The 14,516-nt window shown below is 40.4% G+C and overlaps 1 protein-coding gene across 1 annotated transcript; it reads right to left on the bottom strand.

Moving 5' to 3' along the window:
- Nucleotides 1-2,534: 2,534 nt before the first annotated feature.
- slc38a9 (solute carrier family 38 member 9) lies at nt 2,535-14,341 on the bottom strand. The gene is made up of 15 exons (XM_053867001.1): nt 14,068-14,341; nt 11,997-12,141; nt 9,865-9,991; nt 9,257-9,375; nt 9,131-9,194; nt 8,740-8,833; nt 8,033-8,203; nt 7,251-7,310; nt 6,180-6,398; nt 5,953-6,060; nt 5,302-5,408; nt 4,881-4,994; nt 4,449-4,597; nt 4,208-4,297; nt 2,535-3,564 (listed from the first exon to the last, which is right to left on the bottom strand). Exons 2-15 carry the CDS (start codon nt 12,092-12,094, stop codon nt 3,399-3,401), a joined length of 1,686 nt encoding a protein of 561 aa, XP_053722976.1. The 5' UTR covers nt 12,095-12,141; nt 14,068-14,341; the 3' UTR covers nt 2,535-3,398.
- Between the last annotated feature and the right edge of the window lie 175 nt (nt 14,342-14,516).

Below are 14,516 nucleotides of genomic sequence, written 5' to 3'. Positions count from 1 at the left end.
CACCTTCTTTAAGCACTGCTTTGTTTATGAGAAATCACTTAGCACAACACCAGCATTCATGTGCTCAAACGCTTTGCACATCCTCCACCTTAGGGACATGTGGAAGACACATTGGGGGATCGTGAGAGCAAAAAACAGCCTTAGACGGAAGGTGTGACCTAAATGTACATCATTATTTATCATAGAAAAGTGGGGAGCAGAAGGTGAATCAGTAAAGACTCATTCAATGAATCCTGACTGGGTGTCTGGACAAGTTCTGTGGACATGTCAAAGGTGTCCCCTGTCTCTCTCCCTGTGTAGCTGGGATGGGATTCAGCCCTGGCAATCTTAAACATAAATACATCTGTTCCTAAGCTTTTTAAATACAAATACATTCTCAATTTGAAAATTTGAAATGCCCTAGCAATGTTGGGCATTGTGCGCTAAAATACATATGAACCTCAGCCATCTGTGAAATGCAAAAAACAAAACGTTACAGTCTTTTTATTGCATGTGGGGTCACCAATCTGAGTCACTGCAAGAGCTGAGTCATTTGAAGGGCAACCAGATTTTAGCGAGATGTAACATTGGGTCAACATGCCACATTTCTCTTAATCTTTGCAGTGTTTTCCTTTGAAATAATCCGTTCGCATCCACAACTTGGCCAGAAATCATTTCCCATGTTTACAACCCACAGATCTCACTCACTCATGAACCATGTTTGAATAAGTTGAGTCAATCTAATAGGATTAAAATCACCTCTTCCAAATCATTAAAATACATCCCATTAATTTGTACGGATCAATGAATCTGCAGCTGCAGCTGTCAACTAAATCATCATACGGGCACATTTCACGCACCCAGATGGTACTGCAGGCCTACCTGTTGCCTGCTTACTCCTGCACTAAGATATGAGGGGCAAGTGTCCAATGTGCATGACATGATCGCTGAGACGTTTCACAACAGGTTCCCAACGGTTTTCCCAGAATTGTTCTTGACATTTGTTCAAACTAACATAACAAACACACATCCGATACTTGCTGCCTCTGAAGTGCCTGAGGTGGTGTCTTTGTGGAAGACATAAGTTTAGGGTGAGGTAATGTGGAGGCCTGGTGGTCTAAAACAAATAGTTGCTTTGTGGTGGTAATGCAGCAGAGGATTGTTGCTGCAGGTCCACACCAGCCTCCCTCTTCCTTGACAGACATGCTCTGAAATTATCAGGGATGAGGACAGAGAAGTCATAGTTAAAGGCTTTCAGTGACTCACCTGGAAGTTTACAAAGGTGGACTCAGTCGAAGAGGGGACATAACGTTATTGTCTGAAGTAAACAGTGATTGAAACAGAGACTCCGTCAGCTCCGTTTTCAGTTTCAGGCCTGGAGGATCAAAGGCAATTCAGCGGAATATCAAGCTAGGGGGAGCAGCATTCATGACGTCGGCCACTTTTATTCTACTCACTCGCAATGAGAATATTACCTCCAGTAAAAGTTTCTCAAGTATCAGGTAAAATGGGAACTAAGGGGGCCTAAATGGCAAAATATCCCCCAAGCTTTTTTTTTTTGTGGGTGTGCATGTGTACGCAAACTTGTACAGCTGAACTTGTGGGGACCAATTCTTAGAAAAACACCTACGTGTAGTATCTTTTGCTATTTGGAGCAATTCGCGGGGACCCTTTCCCGGTTTCCACAAGGTTAAAAAACTTCAAAATAACTGGGTCATTGTAATTTATGTTTGGTTTAGGTCCTGGTTAAGGTTAGCCATTAGTTGTGGGAGAGGTTTAGATTGAAGAAAGCATGAAAGTCAATAAAATGTCCTCACAAAACAAAAAATATAACGTGTCTGCGTGTCTGACAGCAAGCCTTATCTTTCAACTTCTTTTATGATGAATAACTAATCACTCAAACACAAAGTTAACTTCCAAACATAAAACAATACATGCGAGTACAGATCTGCATTGTTTGTTACATTAGCATATTTTGGTCTTTAGTCTCATATTATTTCAAAGGACTAAAACAATCACACAAACAAAAAATGAATATGCACACACATTGACACAAAACTGACTGTAACACACACGATCACAGAAATGAACAAATAAAAAAGTAAGAGAGAGAGTAACAGAAGAACAAAAGTGACTAGCAATACGTAAGGAACTAACCCAGTTTACACACAGTTTTAATTATAAGTACCGTCCTTCACGCTCCTTTTCAATCTCAGTCTAGTGTAACTCAACTAACTACTGAATAAATGATATGCAATGTAACAATTAAGAAGCCATGTGATGTAAATGTCATAACTTTTAGACTGAAATAATCATTCATTAGTTTCAAGTAAGCTAACCAATGAAATAAAATACCATGTGAGTCACACAATATAAATTCCTATTTGAGCGGAAATGCTCATGTCTTGCCAAAAAAAAGCAGTGAAAAGCACGATATTCCGTCCGCTAGCATGCTATTGTTAGCGCAATCAATTGGAATACATTTATACAATAATTTCCACGTGACGAATCAACTACTTGTATCCAGTCGTAGTTAGTTAAGTGTTCCACGAGGAAAGACAAGTTTCAGAGAACCGTTTACAATATGTTTATTGTAATTTATGCACACATTTCATAGAAAATGCAACATTACCCCAGTAATGCTCATGTTAACAATAGTAATGACAAATAAATTCCGAATAAACTTTAATTACCTTTTCAAGGTCATGCCTAAAAATGTACAAGATTTGTTACCAATATAAATATATAACAAAGTCAAAAGGCTCAATGATATCTGTGTTACTGCTTGTATGAACGGATTGTAAACCTATTCAAGTATGAAATCTGTGGTAAAAATATGCCTTCATGTTATGAGCATGTGCCTGTGATAGATATCTGAATAGTCTTTTTAGACCCTGGTTTCGATACACATTGCCTTCTTGAGGTAAATAGCTCCCATTAATTTAATAACACGATGCTAAAATCACAGTAGTTGGTAGCGAAAAAGCTGACATAACAGCTCACTTCGACTAATAAAGTCCCTTTTTTGGTGTTTTAAAAATAAAATTAGAACGAGAAAAGTGTTTAGCAATGCAGAAGAAGATGCACAAAAATTAAGGGCCAAATAAAAGATATCTTTAAAATTTACAAATATACATTACAAAGTCAAGTTAGTAAAACAATTCCCTTCTAAACATGACATAAAACAATCAAGGTCAACATTTAAGACACTTGGTTGGCATTGTGAATGTGTTATCATGGTCCTTTCTCTACTTGACCTGACTCCACAGTGGAGTCAGTCTGAGCAGCAAGAGAGACTGTAGGCAATATACTCTCAGATGGCAGTAGGAAAGGGAACCAACACGTGTGAGTGGCTGGAATCCAGAAATAAGCTCTCAACAATCATTTCCATCCTACACGTCCTTGGCATTGCACTCTGTCTACATGAAGAACTGACCAATGAGGTTGGCCAGACCCAAGACCATGAGGAAACTGTGGAAGACGGTGGAGGGCCAGCGGAGAGACCCCTGCCGCTTCAGGGAGATCATATGGATCAAAGAGGGAAAGATGAAGACCAGGGCCAAGCCACAGATGGCTCCAGAATACCTGCGGCACAGGAGAGGGTCGACTATGTCACAGAGATTTTAAATTACTACATCACTCTATAGACATTTATAGTTTTAGACAAAGCCCATTTAGAACACTGGTGTAAAACGGGAGCCATTGCCGTTCTAGAATTCCAATTGAAAGACAGATCAACATCTTACACTGTAACACGCTGGCAACCAGCATCTTCTGCTGTAGATTACTGAACATTAAATGTCTGACATGAATGAATAAATGAATGTATAAATAACAATGGAAAAAATACATTAGTTTAAATGTACTAAACTCGTAAACCCATATAACAGTAGCAAATATAAATATATGACAGCTCAGCAAAACCATGTTTCATGAACAAAAAAGTAACATGAGGAAGTGTAGAAAAGAATTAAATCATAATCAATATAAAAAAAATCCCCATACTTTGAAGAACATTAGTCATTGACCGTAGAACTGTGACGTCCATGCGACACACCTGAGTCATGCTACGTTCTTACTCGCAGTCAGAGCCAAACTGGGTGATGCCAAAGCGCACCGTCACCACCTTGTGTTCAGAAAGTGTACTACAGCAACAGTCTAACTGAAATTTTGGATTTTTTACATTTGTATTCACTTTGTTGAAAGAAGGAAACAATGTTGAACTTACCGAATAATTGATCCAATATTGGGATAAAACTTTGCCATCAGGACACCGGCTCCAACGATCAAGGCGTTAAACACCAAAACGTGGACGAAACTGAGGTGAGACCAAGGAGTGAGACAAGGGTGAGGAGGGGTTCTATAGTGCCGTATAATCACTAGAAATATAAACGCTGTTATATTATTTCATGTTGGCTATTGGTGATGTCAATACAGGACAAAGAACGTGGTGAAAGAACGGGAGTCACCTAGGATAAGGGTTTCCAAAGATCTGGCCCAACATCTGCACCCGCACCAGGTAGCCCAGGAGAGGATAGACGGTGATCATCTGGAACAGCAGGCAGGTCCTCGCTACAAACACCATGACGTCACTGCTGGGAAAGTTATCCAGGAAGTTCTGTGTAAATAAAATAAATACTCCTGTCAGCAAGTTCATCACACTGTGTGTCAAGCATCATGTTTCTGAAGAGTCTCCTGGTGGTTTTCGACCAGTCAGCTAGCAGCTAAAACAAAATGTTGGCTAGAGTATTCGACCTCTATATGAGTCAGCTTGATTGTATTTAGTGACTTATTGCTTTGCTGAAGTTGAACACAGAAAACATAATCAAATTACGAGGACTTTCTGGAGGTTAAAAGAAGTTGATGCCAAGCACATTCACAGATTTGCACGAGGAACTCACTGGTTCGATACACTCTTTGCCAAGAGGAGGAGAAGGGAAGGCAGCGAAGATCAAGACCCCCACGTACAGGTATGTCAGTCCCACCAGAACGTAGGCTATAGACAGGTCCCGCACCTGAAACAGTCAGAATGGTTAGCGAGTTTACGCTAAATGAATGCTACCAACACAAAAACTGAACAAGCAACTGTACTGAACTTCTTTTTTTTTGGAGAAAATACTAGAATAAAATGTCACACAGGCTGTTCTTTACTATTTTAACAAGAGTAACATTGAATTTGTATAGTGTGTCAGTGTTTATCAGCCTGCATGATGTTGCATCCTGGATGAATACATTCCCATAACAGAAACAACAGCTACAGGCGCTGCAAGAGACATCACGTGTTTTGGGAAGATCTAAAGCACCCAAGTGGACTCGACTCACATTGTTCTCCTGGTGTCTGTTGCTCTTCATTAAGGTGATGATGCAGTTGTGGATGAAGAAGGCCAGAGTGAGGATCCCCGTCAGCTGAGGGAACATCAGCCGGAACTCTGGGAAAACAGAACTTGTTAGGAAGTCAGTAAACACCGGCAGACGATTTGACCTCATTGATCATTCAACATACAGAGAACTGCAGAATAGCAAGAATCTTGGCCATTTGATCTAATCTGAAGCATAATAGCATCACTCAGTGAGAGTGGAAAGGGTTTCACATGATAGCAGGTTGATAGCATTGTGTCACTTGTACTTATGCAGACAACATGGAGCCGGGGCAACAAGACAGGGGTCTGGCAGAGTTGCTGACAACGTAGTCATCCCACTACAGTGGTGGCAAAAATTCCCTCCAACAGTTGTCTGAGTGGATCGGAATAATTATTAGAGGGAATCAAGACCATAATAGTTAGTCAGACAGCACAGAGAGATGAGATTCACCAGGGCATCAGCAAACTACCTCTGTCTATGATCAGAAAAGCAGACCACTTTCTGAAGTGCAACTACGACTCCAGGCTCTCAGACAGTACAGACGTGACTCAAAAAGACACCCAAAAGACTCTTGACTTAAATCAAACAACTTCTTTGCAGCAAGCAGTTTACCAGGAACATAGAAGTCTGTCGAGTCGAACCAGTGAAACTCCAGGTTGATGCCTAGACGAACTGCTTTCGTGGTGACCAACACAATCAAGTAAACCACAGAGATGGTTCCTGTGTAACGAACAAAACCATATGTCAAATAACAAATTGAACCTTTGTAAACAGGATGCGCAGACAATGGTTATAATGAAAGCATATGATTGTCTGCTCATCTCTGAGCTCCAACTTACCCAGAAAGGTGAATCTGGCAAAGAACGAAGCAGAGCGTAAGCTGAGCAGCGGCAGCAGGAGGACGATGAGGTAGAGTGGGATAGTGTTGGTTTTGCTCCACCAGTGCTCAAAGGGGCTGCTGACGCTGGTGCCATTCCCATCATTTGCAGACACAAATGGCACAATCACATCCCTGGTGACGTTGGCTTCAGGGCCGATGTTTGGAAATGGACAGATCACTGGAGAGGAGAGCGACAAAATCAAGAGACAGCGAAACACGCGGTTCCATTTTACGATTTAGGATGAAGTCAAAATGTAAACAACAGATGTATTATGTAGCAATAACTAGGGATGGTTCAAGCCGATCCACTGGATCAGTTTCGGGTCCAATCCAGGCTGAAATGACTGGGTCAGGTATCAGATATTTTTCGAAGAATAGCTTCAATTTCACTGAGCATGCCATGCTGAAACCTGATTTTACGATGGTGTAGAGCCTAATATTTTTGCTTTGAATGTTTTATTACTTCAGTATTTTTTCTGCTAAAATGGATACATTTTAATAAGAGCAAAGTAGTTGTGCATAACTTCAGTGGAGTGGTGTTTTCAGGTGTTAGTATTAAGCAGTTCACATCCATAAACATTAAAATAATTCTGAGAGATAGGTCAAAGGTATTGGATCGGACCGGAATGGACCGATCCTTAAGGCTGCAGTATTGTTCTCAGCTTTGGAAGAGTGGTGTGGAGCCATCTCCAACAATAATCTTGTTGCTTACCATGAGACATGAACATGGAGAAATTCACACCATGACAGATATTTAGAACAGAGGCTATACAGCTTTTTAACCTCATAAACACAGCGACTGAGGTCCAGTGATGCTACAAACTAGAAATTATTTGAAACTACTTCTAATAACTTGCCAGTCTCTGGTGAGAATTTTACATCAAGTGCCTCCAAATGGAACTGCTTGTCCACAGCCTCAGATCACCAGTTGAATTGGCTGTTTAAATGAATCATTAATCATAACTATCATTTATTTCTTTTCATATATCTATTTAATGTTTACAAGAAGCAGCAGTAAGCCATGATATACCTCTGTCTGTGCCGTTGGTTCCTAAGACAGAATCGGTCATGCTCACGTTGTGTGCGTAGTCTGTGAAAAAGAAAGGAAATATGAGTTAATACTTTCATAGATCGAACATTTTCTAACTGTTTGTTTTCCTCCACTGACTTCATATCTTTTTTTTGTCTTAAGCAATTCTGCAGCAGCATGTATTAATGAAGACAAACTGAGTTAGTATTTACAATTTTTTTGACAGATGAGATTAGATGTTCTTTATTTGTCCTTCAGTGTGGAAATTCAACATTAATTTGGATGAAATGGTGAAACACAAATTAGTACTTTTCATGCAGCAACTGTCACTAGCAACAGATCGCCATCTTCAGAGCACCAGAAACCTTTGCTTTGCAGTCATCTACTTGAGTGTGACATTGCATAATGGAACAGTGAGACAAAGACATCAGCACTATGCACACTTCTGGTCACAAGGACTTCGCTTGTAAGAGCTTTTTCGCCTCATAAAAAAATCCTAGTTGCAACGTTGTTGAGCTCATTACGTTTTATAAAGTGATAAACACCCTGAAGAAGCTCCACAGCCAGGAACAAGAGCTGTGACTGCTGACACTGTGTAAAAGACGGTGTAAAATAATAACTGTGTCATGTATTCTACGGCATCTTATTTATTACTTTCAAAAGAAACTTGTGAAATTTCTAAAGCGTGAACAAAAAAGACCCATATATTGAGCCACAAAATTTGCTATTGCTATTACAATTTGCTGGTGTTTGAAAGTGGCAAAGCCAGTCTTGAGACTCACTGTAAATGAACTGGCCAGTGTTGTAGAGGAAGTTGGACATCAGCACCCAGTAGACCACCATGGCTCCAACAAGTGACACCATGGAGAAAATCAAGCTCGACCACAGACCAAAGCTGCCAAAGTAGTGGCGGCAAACATCCGGAAACTCCCACTCGGACGTGTCCACGTATGCTGTGAAGAGAAAAGAGTTGAGAGTTAAAGTAGAGAACAACCGAGAACCACTTGTTTAATCAGCTGCACAACAGCTTGTAACACGACAATTTTGTGGGATGCAAATTGTTAATGGAAGTCGTTGGCAAAACACAATAAAAGCTGCTGTTGAAGGATAATCAATATACACATTCCATGGTTTCCTCACGACAGGTTGTAACATGTAACACAAGATGATTTCATCTTTATCAACTTCGGTCACAAGATCTGTGGCACCTTGTCAATATTGTGTTGTTGCCTTCAGCACACACTTCTCTTGACCTATTTTCTATATGGCATGACAATTTTCTTCTAAAAAAATGTCTTGCTCACGTCCTCTGCAACGTGCTTCAGTCAGACAGTTTGAGTCAAACTACTTTTAATGTAATATGAAATCACAAATCATATACATGAGGCTCAACTTCGATCTCCAACCTTGCAAGTGTTTTTTCTCTTCGTCTACTGAGAGCGTCCAATGAAAGATCAAGACTGTGTGACAAAACTACTGAGGTACTTACGTATTGATTTTGGTGATTTAAGCGCGATGTAGCAACAGTAAAGCATCAGCAGACCAGTGAGGATGAGGATGATGATCCCAAATGTGAAGCCAGACTGGAGAAAAGGAGACATAAATGTAGTGTGGGTCATTGATTTCCTAACATTTAATCCATGTTTTTGTTTGAATTGTGTAATGGATTTATATAAGTTTTTTTGTCATATATCCAGGGTAAACTAGTAACAAAGGGCCACAAAGTGCCAAAAGAAGCAGGCCTAGATGTGGCTTAATATCAGGTTTCATATGAATTAATGGAGGTTACAGCTAAAAGATAAAATAATAAAGAAAAATAATGATCATACATGGCACCAGTTTTTAACGTGATAATCACACAAAGATAAAGTTTTGTTCACCTGCTTTATTCCCCAGGGAATACTGAGTATGGACGTCCCCATCATAGTGTTCCAGATAGCAAATCTACCAGACGACAGAGAAACTGTTAGCGGGGTGTTTGACTAGATAGTTCAGTCAAGACGTACATGGTGATGATACTGGGGTTTTTCCCAACATTGTCCGAGCTGGCCACTTTAAAAGCCGTGCCAAGCGGACTGTAGATATAGATGTCTTCTGCAAGGGGGATCACGTGGTTTGGTGGACTCTGTTACAAAAGAAATGGTAGTTAGTCATGATGGATGGCGACGGACCAACATGATGCAAGTAGATCAAAGAACTGTTTTAGAAGATCGTGGGGTCACTATAATTCAGAGACAGAGATAGTCAACTCACTCATGCAGACATCAAAATTAAATATTTAGCAGAGCACTGTATGACAATATGCAGGTTTATTACACATCAAAGTCAGCTCATTACATAATATAGCATTGTTTTGGATTCTGAATCATGAGGCAAAAATATTCATAAAATATTGCTTGACGAAACCAAAAAACATGTAGTTTAAACAAGCAGAGGGGATATTATGAGCATTGTTGTCTTTTACTTTAATTCAGAACAGTTTTGAGATGCGTGCCAACTACATGTTACTTCCTTATCTTGAGCAGCATGTGTTTGGTTTATAGGACCCGTAAGTGAGTAAAGACACGGCAGGGACGGACGGTTTAATCATTAAATAGTCAGAAAAGAGAAGTACCAGCAGTCTGTCAGAGGAGCCGGTCAGTTTACTGTAATAATGGACTCTGCTGTTAAGGATGGCCGCCTCAGCAGAAACTCTCTCCTGCGGATCGCCTATGAGGAGCATCGGGTCCACGTAGAACGGTCTGAAACAGAGCGGAGAGAAGAGGCGAAAGTCACGTCATGCAGTGGTCAGACTCTCCAGACTTCTTAAGTTAGGTGCAGTGATGTGGGTGAGGATGTGAAGCAGTTCAGTCAAAGGTCAATTTCAAGATAGTGATGGTCAATCCCCACCTTCTACACTCCTACAAATCAGAGACAGAAATTAAAGGATAATGAAACAAATATGTTTGTCTTTGTCAGAAATGTATTTATATATTATTCAAATGTATTGTACAGGCATAAGAAGTACTCAATTTAAATGCAGTCAATAAACAGTAGTAAAATGTGTTTTTTAATTTAGACTGTCTACTCTCTTTTTAATTTAGACTCTCTACTCTGCGAAAAGTCAGAAAACAAAACAAGAGCAACCAAAAAAATAAGTTTGTGTTCTCTGGATGTTGGAAGTGTATGATTTCTGACATGTTGGGACCATTACCTGCCGGAGTTCTGTTCTTGCTTGACTAGATTATAAAATAAAAATAAGGAAATCCTGTGTCCACCTAGAGATTTTATCCAGAGTTCACTGAACATACATGATCATATAAATGACAAAAGTCCAAACACTGATTGTCATGATTCAAGACGAAACCAGGACAGGGTTATACATTTAGATATAATACGGAGTAAAAAATTATAGCAATGTGTCATAATTAAAAACAGAAGTTCATCACACAGCATTTGAAGACAAGAATCTCCAGAAGAAAAACAAACACGTGTACATGACTCAAGTATGGAGGAATCCGCCACACTGCACGTGCCGAAGAGATGGTTGCACACTGTGAAATGCCAGACTGGATTAAAATTTCCAAAGCGCCAACGTCGGCCGGAATGATGAGTCTGACCCTCGCATTCTTGTATTTACTTGACAACAAGTTTCCTAGAAGACAAACTAAAGAGTAAAGGTCTTTAACGTTGTGGAACACGGACTGATGTCCATGCTGGGTCTGGTAGAAGAAGGCTGCCTTCACTTGTCTCGTTCCTTTAGCGCATTCTAAGGTTAGTAGTTGCACCCAGACACTGACCACTTGTAAATATCAGTTTTATGGTTTTGTGAATTTAAAAAAAATGCCCAGGAAACTAGCACTTCTGTATCCAGCCAAAATTGCTTACTTTGGATGTCTTGCAGTCAAGCTTAGATAATGTAATCTCTCTACCTCCAGTAGATACTGAGTTTAATAGTTGTCTTTCCTTGGTTCTTCCAACAACTCCTGGCTGCTGTCTTCATCAGACTTCAACCCTTCATTCTACAATGACCTCGCATTTGTTTTCCATGCATTTACGCATCTTTTATCACTCCACACTCGGTCTTCAAACATGTTGACATTTTGTTTCGTTTCTCCTCCTTCAGGTCGACTCCATTGGACTTTCTTGAGTGCAAACCCATACCACACAACACCTGGGATAGTCTTGACCTCAGAACAGGAAGTAAAGGAAAATTCTTCGAGAGCTTCTCAACATTCAGTGACATGAGCGCTCCAGCCCTGACGTTGACCTTCTACTCTCTCTTGATTAATTGACATCTGGGTGTGAAATGCCAGGTGATAGTGAGCATTAACGTGGGAAAAAATTCAAAGTGGTAAAGTCTGTTTCCTGGAAATAAAGCATGGCATTTAGTCCAATGACAAATGCATGACGGCAGTCACCCAAGTAAACATTGTGGCCAGTTAGTTCAACACCAATAGCACGATCAGTTGAATGACTGTAGTCAGGAGCTCCAGTCGTTTTATTGGAAACAACAGGAGAGTTCAACTTAGGTGAGTACACCACAGAGGAGTCTTTCAATTTGGCTGTTATTTTTATGCCAGTGTTTGAATGTGTAGTCATGAACACTCTATAGACATTGAGTTCAGTGAACACAGTGTGCAAATACATTTGTCTAGAATTTCATTTCAAGCTTTCAAACACTTAAAACAACAATATGACATGTGACCACTGAGTGTGTTTCATGTTGTTCACAACGTACATTGAATAAACATGCAGTATGTCTACCTTTTTCCCCTGAAGTCCAGGGAGTCTGTGGATCCTCGGTGTGAATAGCTTCCAGCATTCTGCTGGGAGGCCAAAAGAGGTCGGGCCTCTTCCTCCATGGTGTCGAATGAAATTTGGCTAAACCTTATCAACTCTCATCACCTGACTGCAAAGACACATTAAAAATATTTAGTGAGAGGCAAAGACAGTGCATAACTCAAACATGTGAGATGAACTCTTCGACATCCTTAAATGTTGACAGGCGAACCATCAAAAGAAGGTTCTATATTGATATGTTAAATTTATGTTCCAAGGAAGTTATGCAGAGGTTGAAGAACACAATATAATTTTAAGTGCATGTCCAACCACCCATTTTCTCCTGCTTTTGCAGGTCCATTTGTTACTCACACAGGTACCGACTTCCCAGATGCCATCTTTAGATAGTTTGGCAGAAAACTAAGGAGTTCTCCTCTCCTGTGTTTGGGTCCAATAACAGGCATGACAAATGTAGCGGTAGTTTCCAATATCAGCAATTCCCTGGTGGTGAATGACTTCTATTTAAATAGGTCAGACAGGGCTCAAGGAAAGATCCGAATCTTTAACTCTGTACCACAGCGAGTACAAATCCCATTGATTTCTGGGTTCCAAGTTCACTGTCTGAGAATGTGTGCAAACACTTGTTATAACTTATCGCTCAGACCATGAAGGTATGTGAAGTCAGGATTATCTAGTGGTAATCCCTCTCTGGTTTAAAAAAAAAAAGTTGCAGTAGCTGTACAGTACAGTAGCTGCTTGACTTCACTCTATTCAGAAAAAAGATTTTGTTATTCAGCAAGTTTCTCGCCTTCAAGGTTTCTCGACGCACATGGGTGCTTTCTTTAGGTCTTCCTGGTGCACTACGGTTGACAGAGATTACAGGCAGATGCCATACTAAGGTCCTTCCCAGTAGGAATATTCTGGAGACCCATTTAAAGCCGGTGAAAGTAACCAGTCCCAATGAAGCCCTTCCCATCTCAACATAGCACTTACGAAACAGAGGAAAATAATAAGACTTATGGACAAGACCCTTAAACAAACATATAAAAGTGAGCATTTATATTTAAATTAAACTATAATGCAGCTTTTTCATTAGTTTACTAATAACATCAGATTTAGCCAGATTGATCATTAAATATCTGCTATCTACACTGAATGTTTGGTTTGATACTGTATCATATAAATCAAAATGCCAACTTCAAACATGTCCACCTAACATGCTTTATAGCTGGCTTCCACAGTGATGTGCTCCTTTACACTCAATATTTGGTCCAAATGTAAAGTGGCAAACAACATGCCATCTGTATTTTTATATAAAAAGGCACTAAAAATTCATAAAATGCCATAAAAAGTACAATTTTCAATGGCGGAGCTGCCCTTGAAACAGATTAATAAAGTACTGTATATTGGTCTGTTGTATCAATAATAATAATAATAATATTTGGACAATTAAAGGAAGGCCACTTAAATGCCGTTAAAAGCGTCTTAAAGTTGGTTACCAGAATCTACACTTGGGAGGGTCATTGCAATGTATCTGCTAGAAATCCCGATCTGAAGGAAAATGGGATGAAAGAGAGGCGATGACGCGACATTCGCAATGAAGAAAGTGTTATTATTCTTTGAACACGTCACGTCCAATAACAAAACATAATCAAACAAGAAAATGTTCAACTCTGTCAGCAGAGTTGATTGTTGCAGGTCAGCAAATACGTTGGGGAACTTTAAAATGGCAGCCTCTGTTTAACGACCACGAATTGAATGAACGCAGAGAGTTGGACATGACGAAGGCGGACCTGGTTTTCTTGAACCCTCTACCCCAACGTTTCTCATTGACAATAACCCGAGCAGATATGTTGACGACTGTCGGCCAAGCCTTTGTCCTGGTTTCACACACTGTGTCAACATAAAGTGCTGAGTGTGCATTCGAGGATTAGCTAAATATTTACGTCCTGACGCCGGAAGGACACTTCAATCGACACTCGAACACTCACAACAGTATTGTTCGGGAGACAATCCAGACACCGCGTAGGACAAAAAAGTCAGAGAAAATACTCACCGATCACGCAGTATCTTTCCTGGCGTCTTCAAATCATCTCATGCTCGCTGTGTCAGCGCAGACTGAGATCCGTGACTGGAAGTGACTGAAGCATTCGTCACAGCGTAACCTCAACACACTCCCATCCCTCCAACAATAAACTCGCAGAGACTGATAAGTGTGAAGCGATGGTAAGTTAGATGGGTGATACGGGTGTTACACTGCGCCTGAAGCGAGCCGGCAAGAGTCTCGCTGTTGTTTGTGCCGAGCTCTTTCTTCTTCGCTTGTGTTTTGGTTCGCCACAACGCCAGAGCAGTCCGCCCCGAAGTATTTCTGACAGAACTGCTTGCGAGCCTGGCTTTTTCAACGTCCGCTCTATTGTTCCTCGCGACCCCTAGCGTTCGCCCTCAGCAGACGTCCTCGCATGTACTATTTGATGCAATATGATGTGATCACACGCATTTAATGAC

This window comes from Synchiropus splendidus, chromosome 1 (genome assembly GCF_027744825.2).
Source record: "Synchiropus splendidus isolate RoL2022-P1 chromosome 1, RoL_Sspl_1.0, whole genome shotgun sequence".
Taxonomy (NCBI): domain Eukaryota; kingdom Metazoa; phylum Chordata; class Actinopteri; order Syngnathiformes; family Callionymidae; genus Synchiropus; species Synchiropus splendidus.
Note: the sequence above shows the minus strand (reverse complement) of the source record. Positions and strands in the feature narration are given on the sequence as shown.

Excerpts from the sequence above, each read along its gene's own strand:
- slc38a9 (XM_053867001.1), bottom strand. The coding sequence starts at position 12,094 with ATGGAGGAAGAGGCCCGACCTCTTTTGGCCTCCCAGCAGAATGCTGGA. Across the intron at positions 9,992-11,996 it reads CTGGACTTCAGGGGAAAAAG|ACCGTTCTACGTGGACCCGA; the intron begins GTAGACATACTG and ends GCTCTGTTTCAG. Across the intron at positions 4,995-5,301 it reads ACAGACACCAGGAGAACAAT|GTGCGGGACCTGTCTATAGC; the intron begins GTGAGTCGAGTC and ends TGACTGTTTCAG.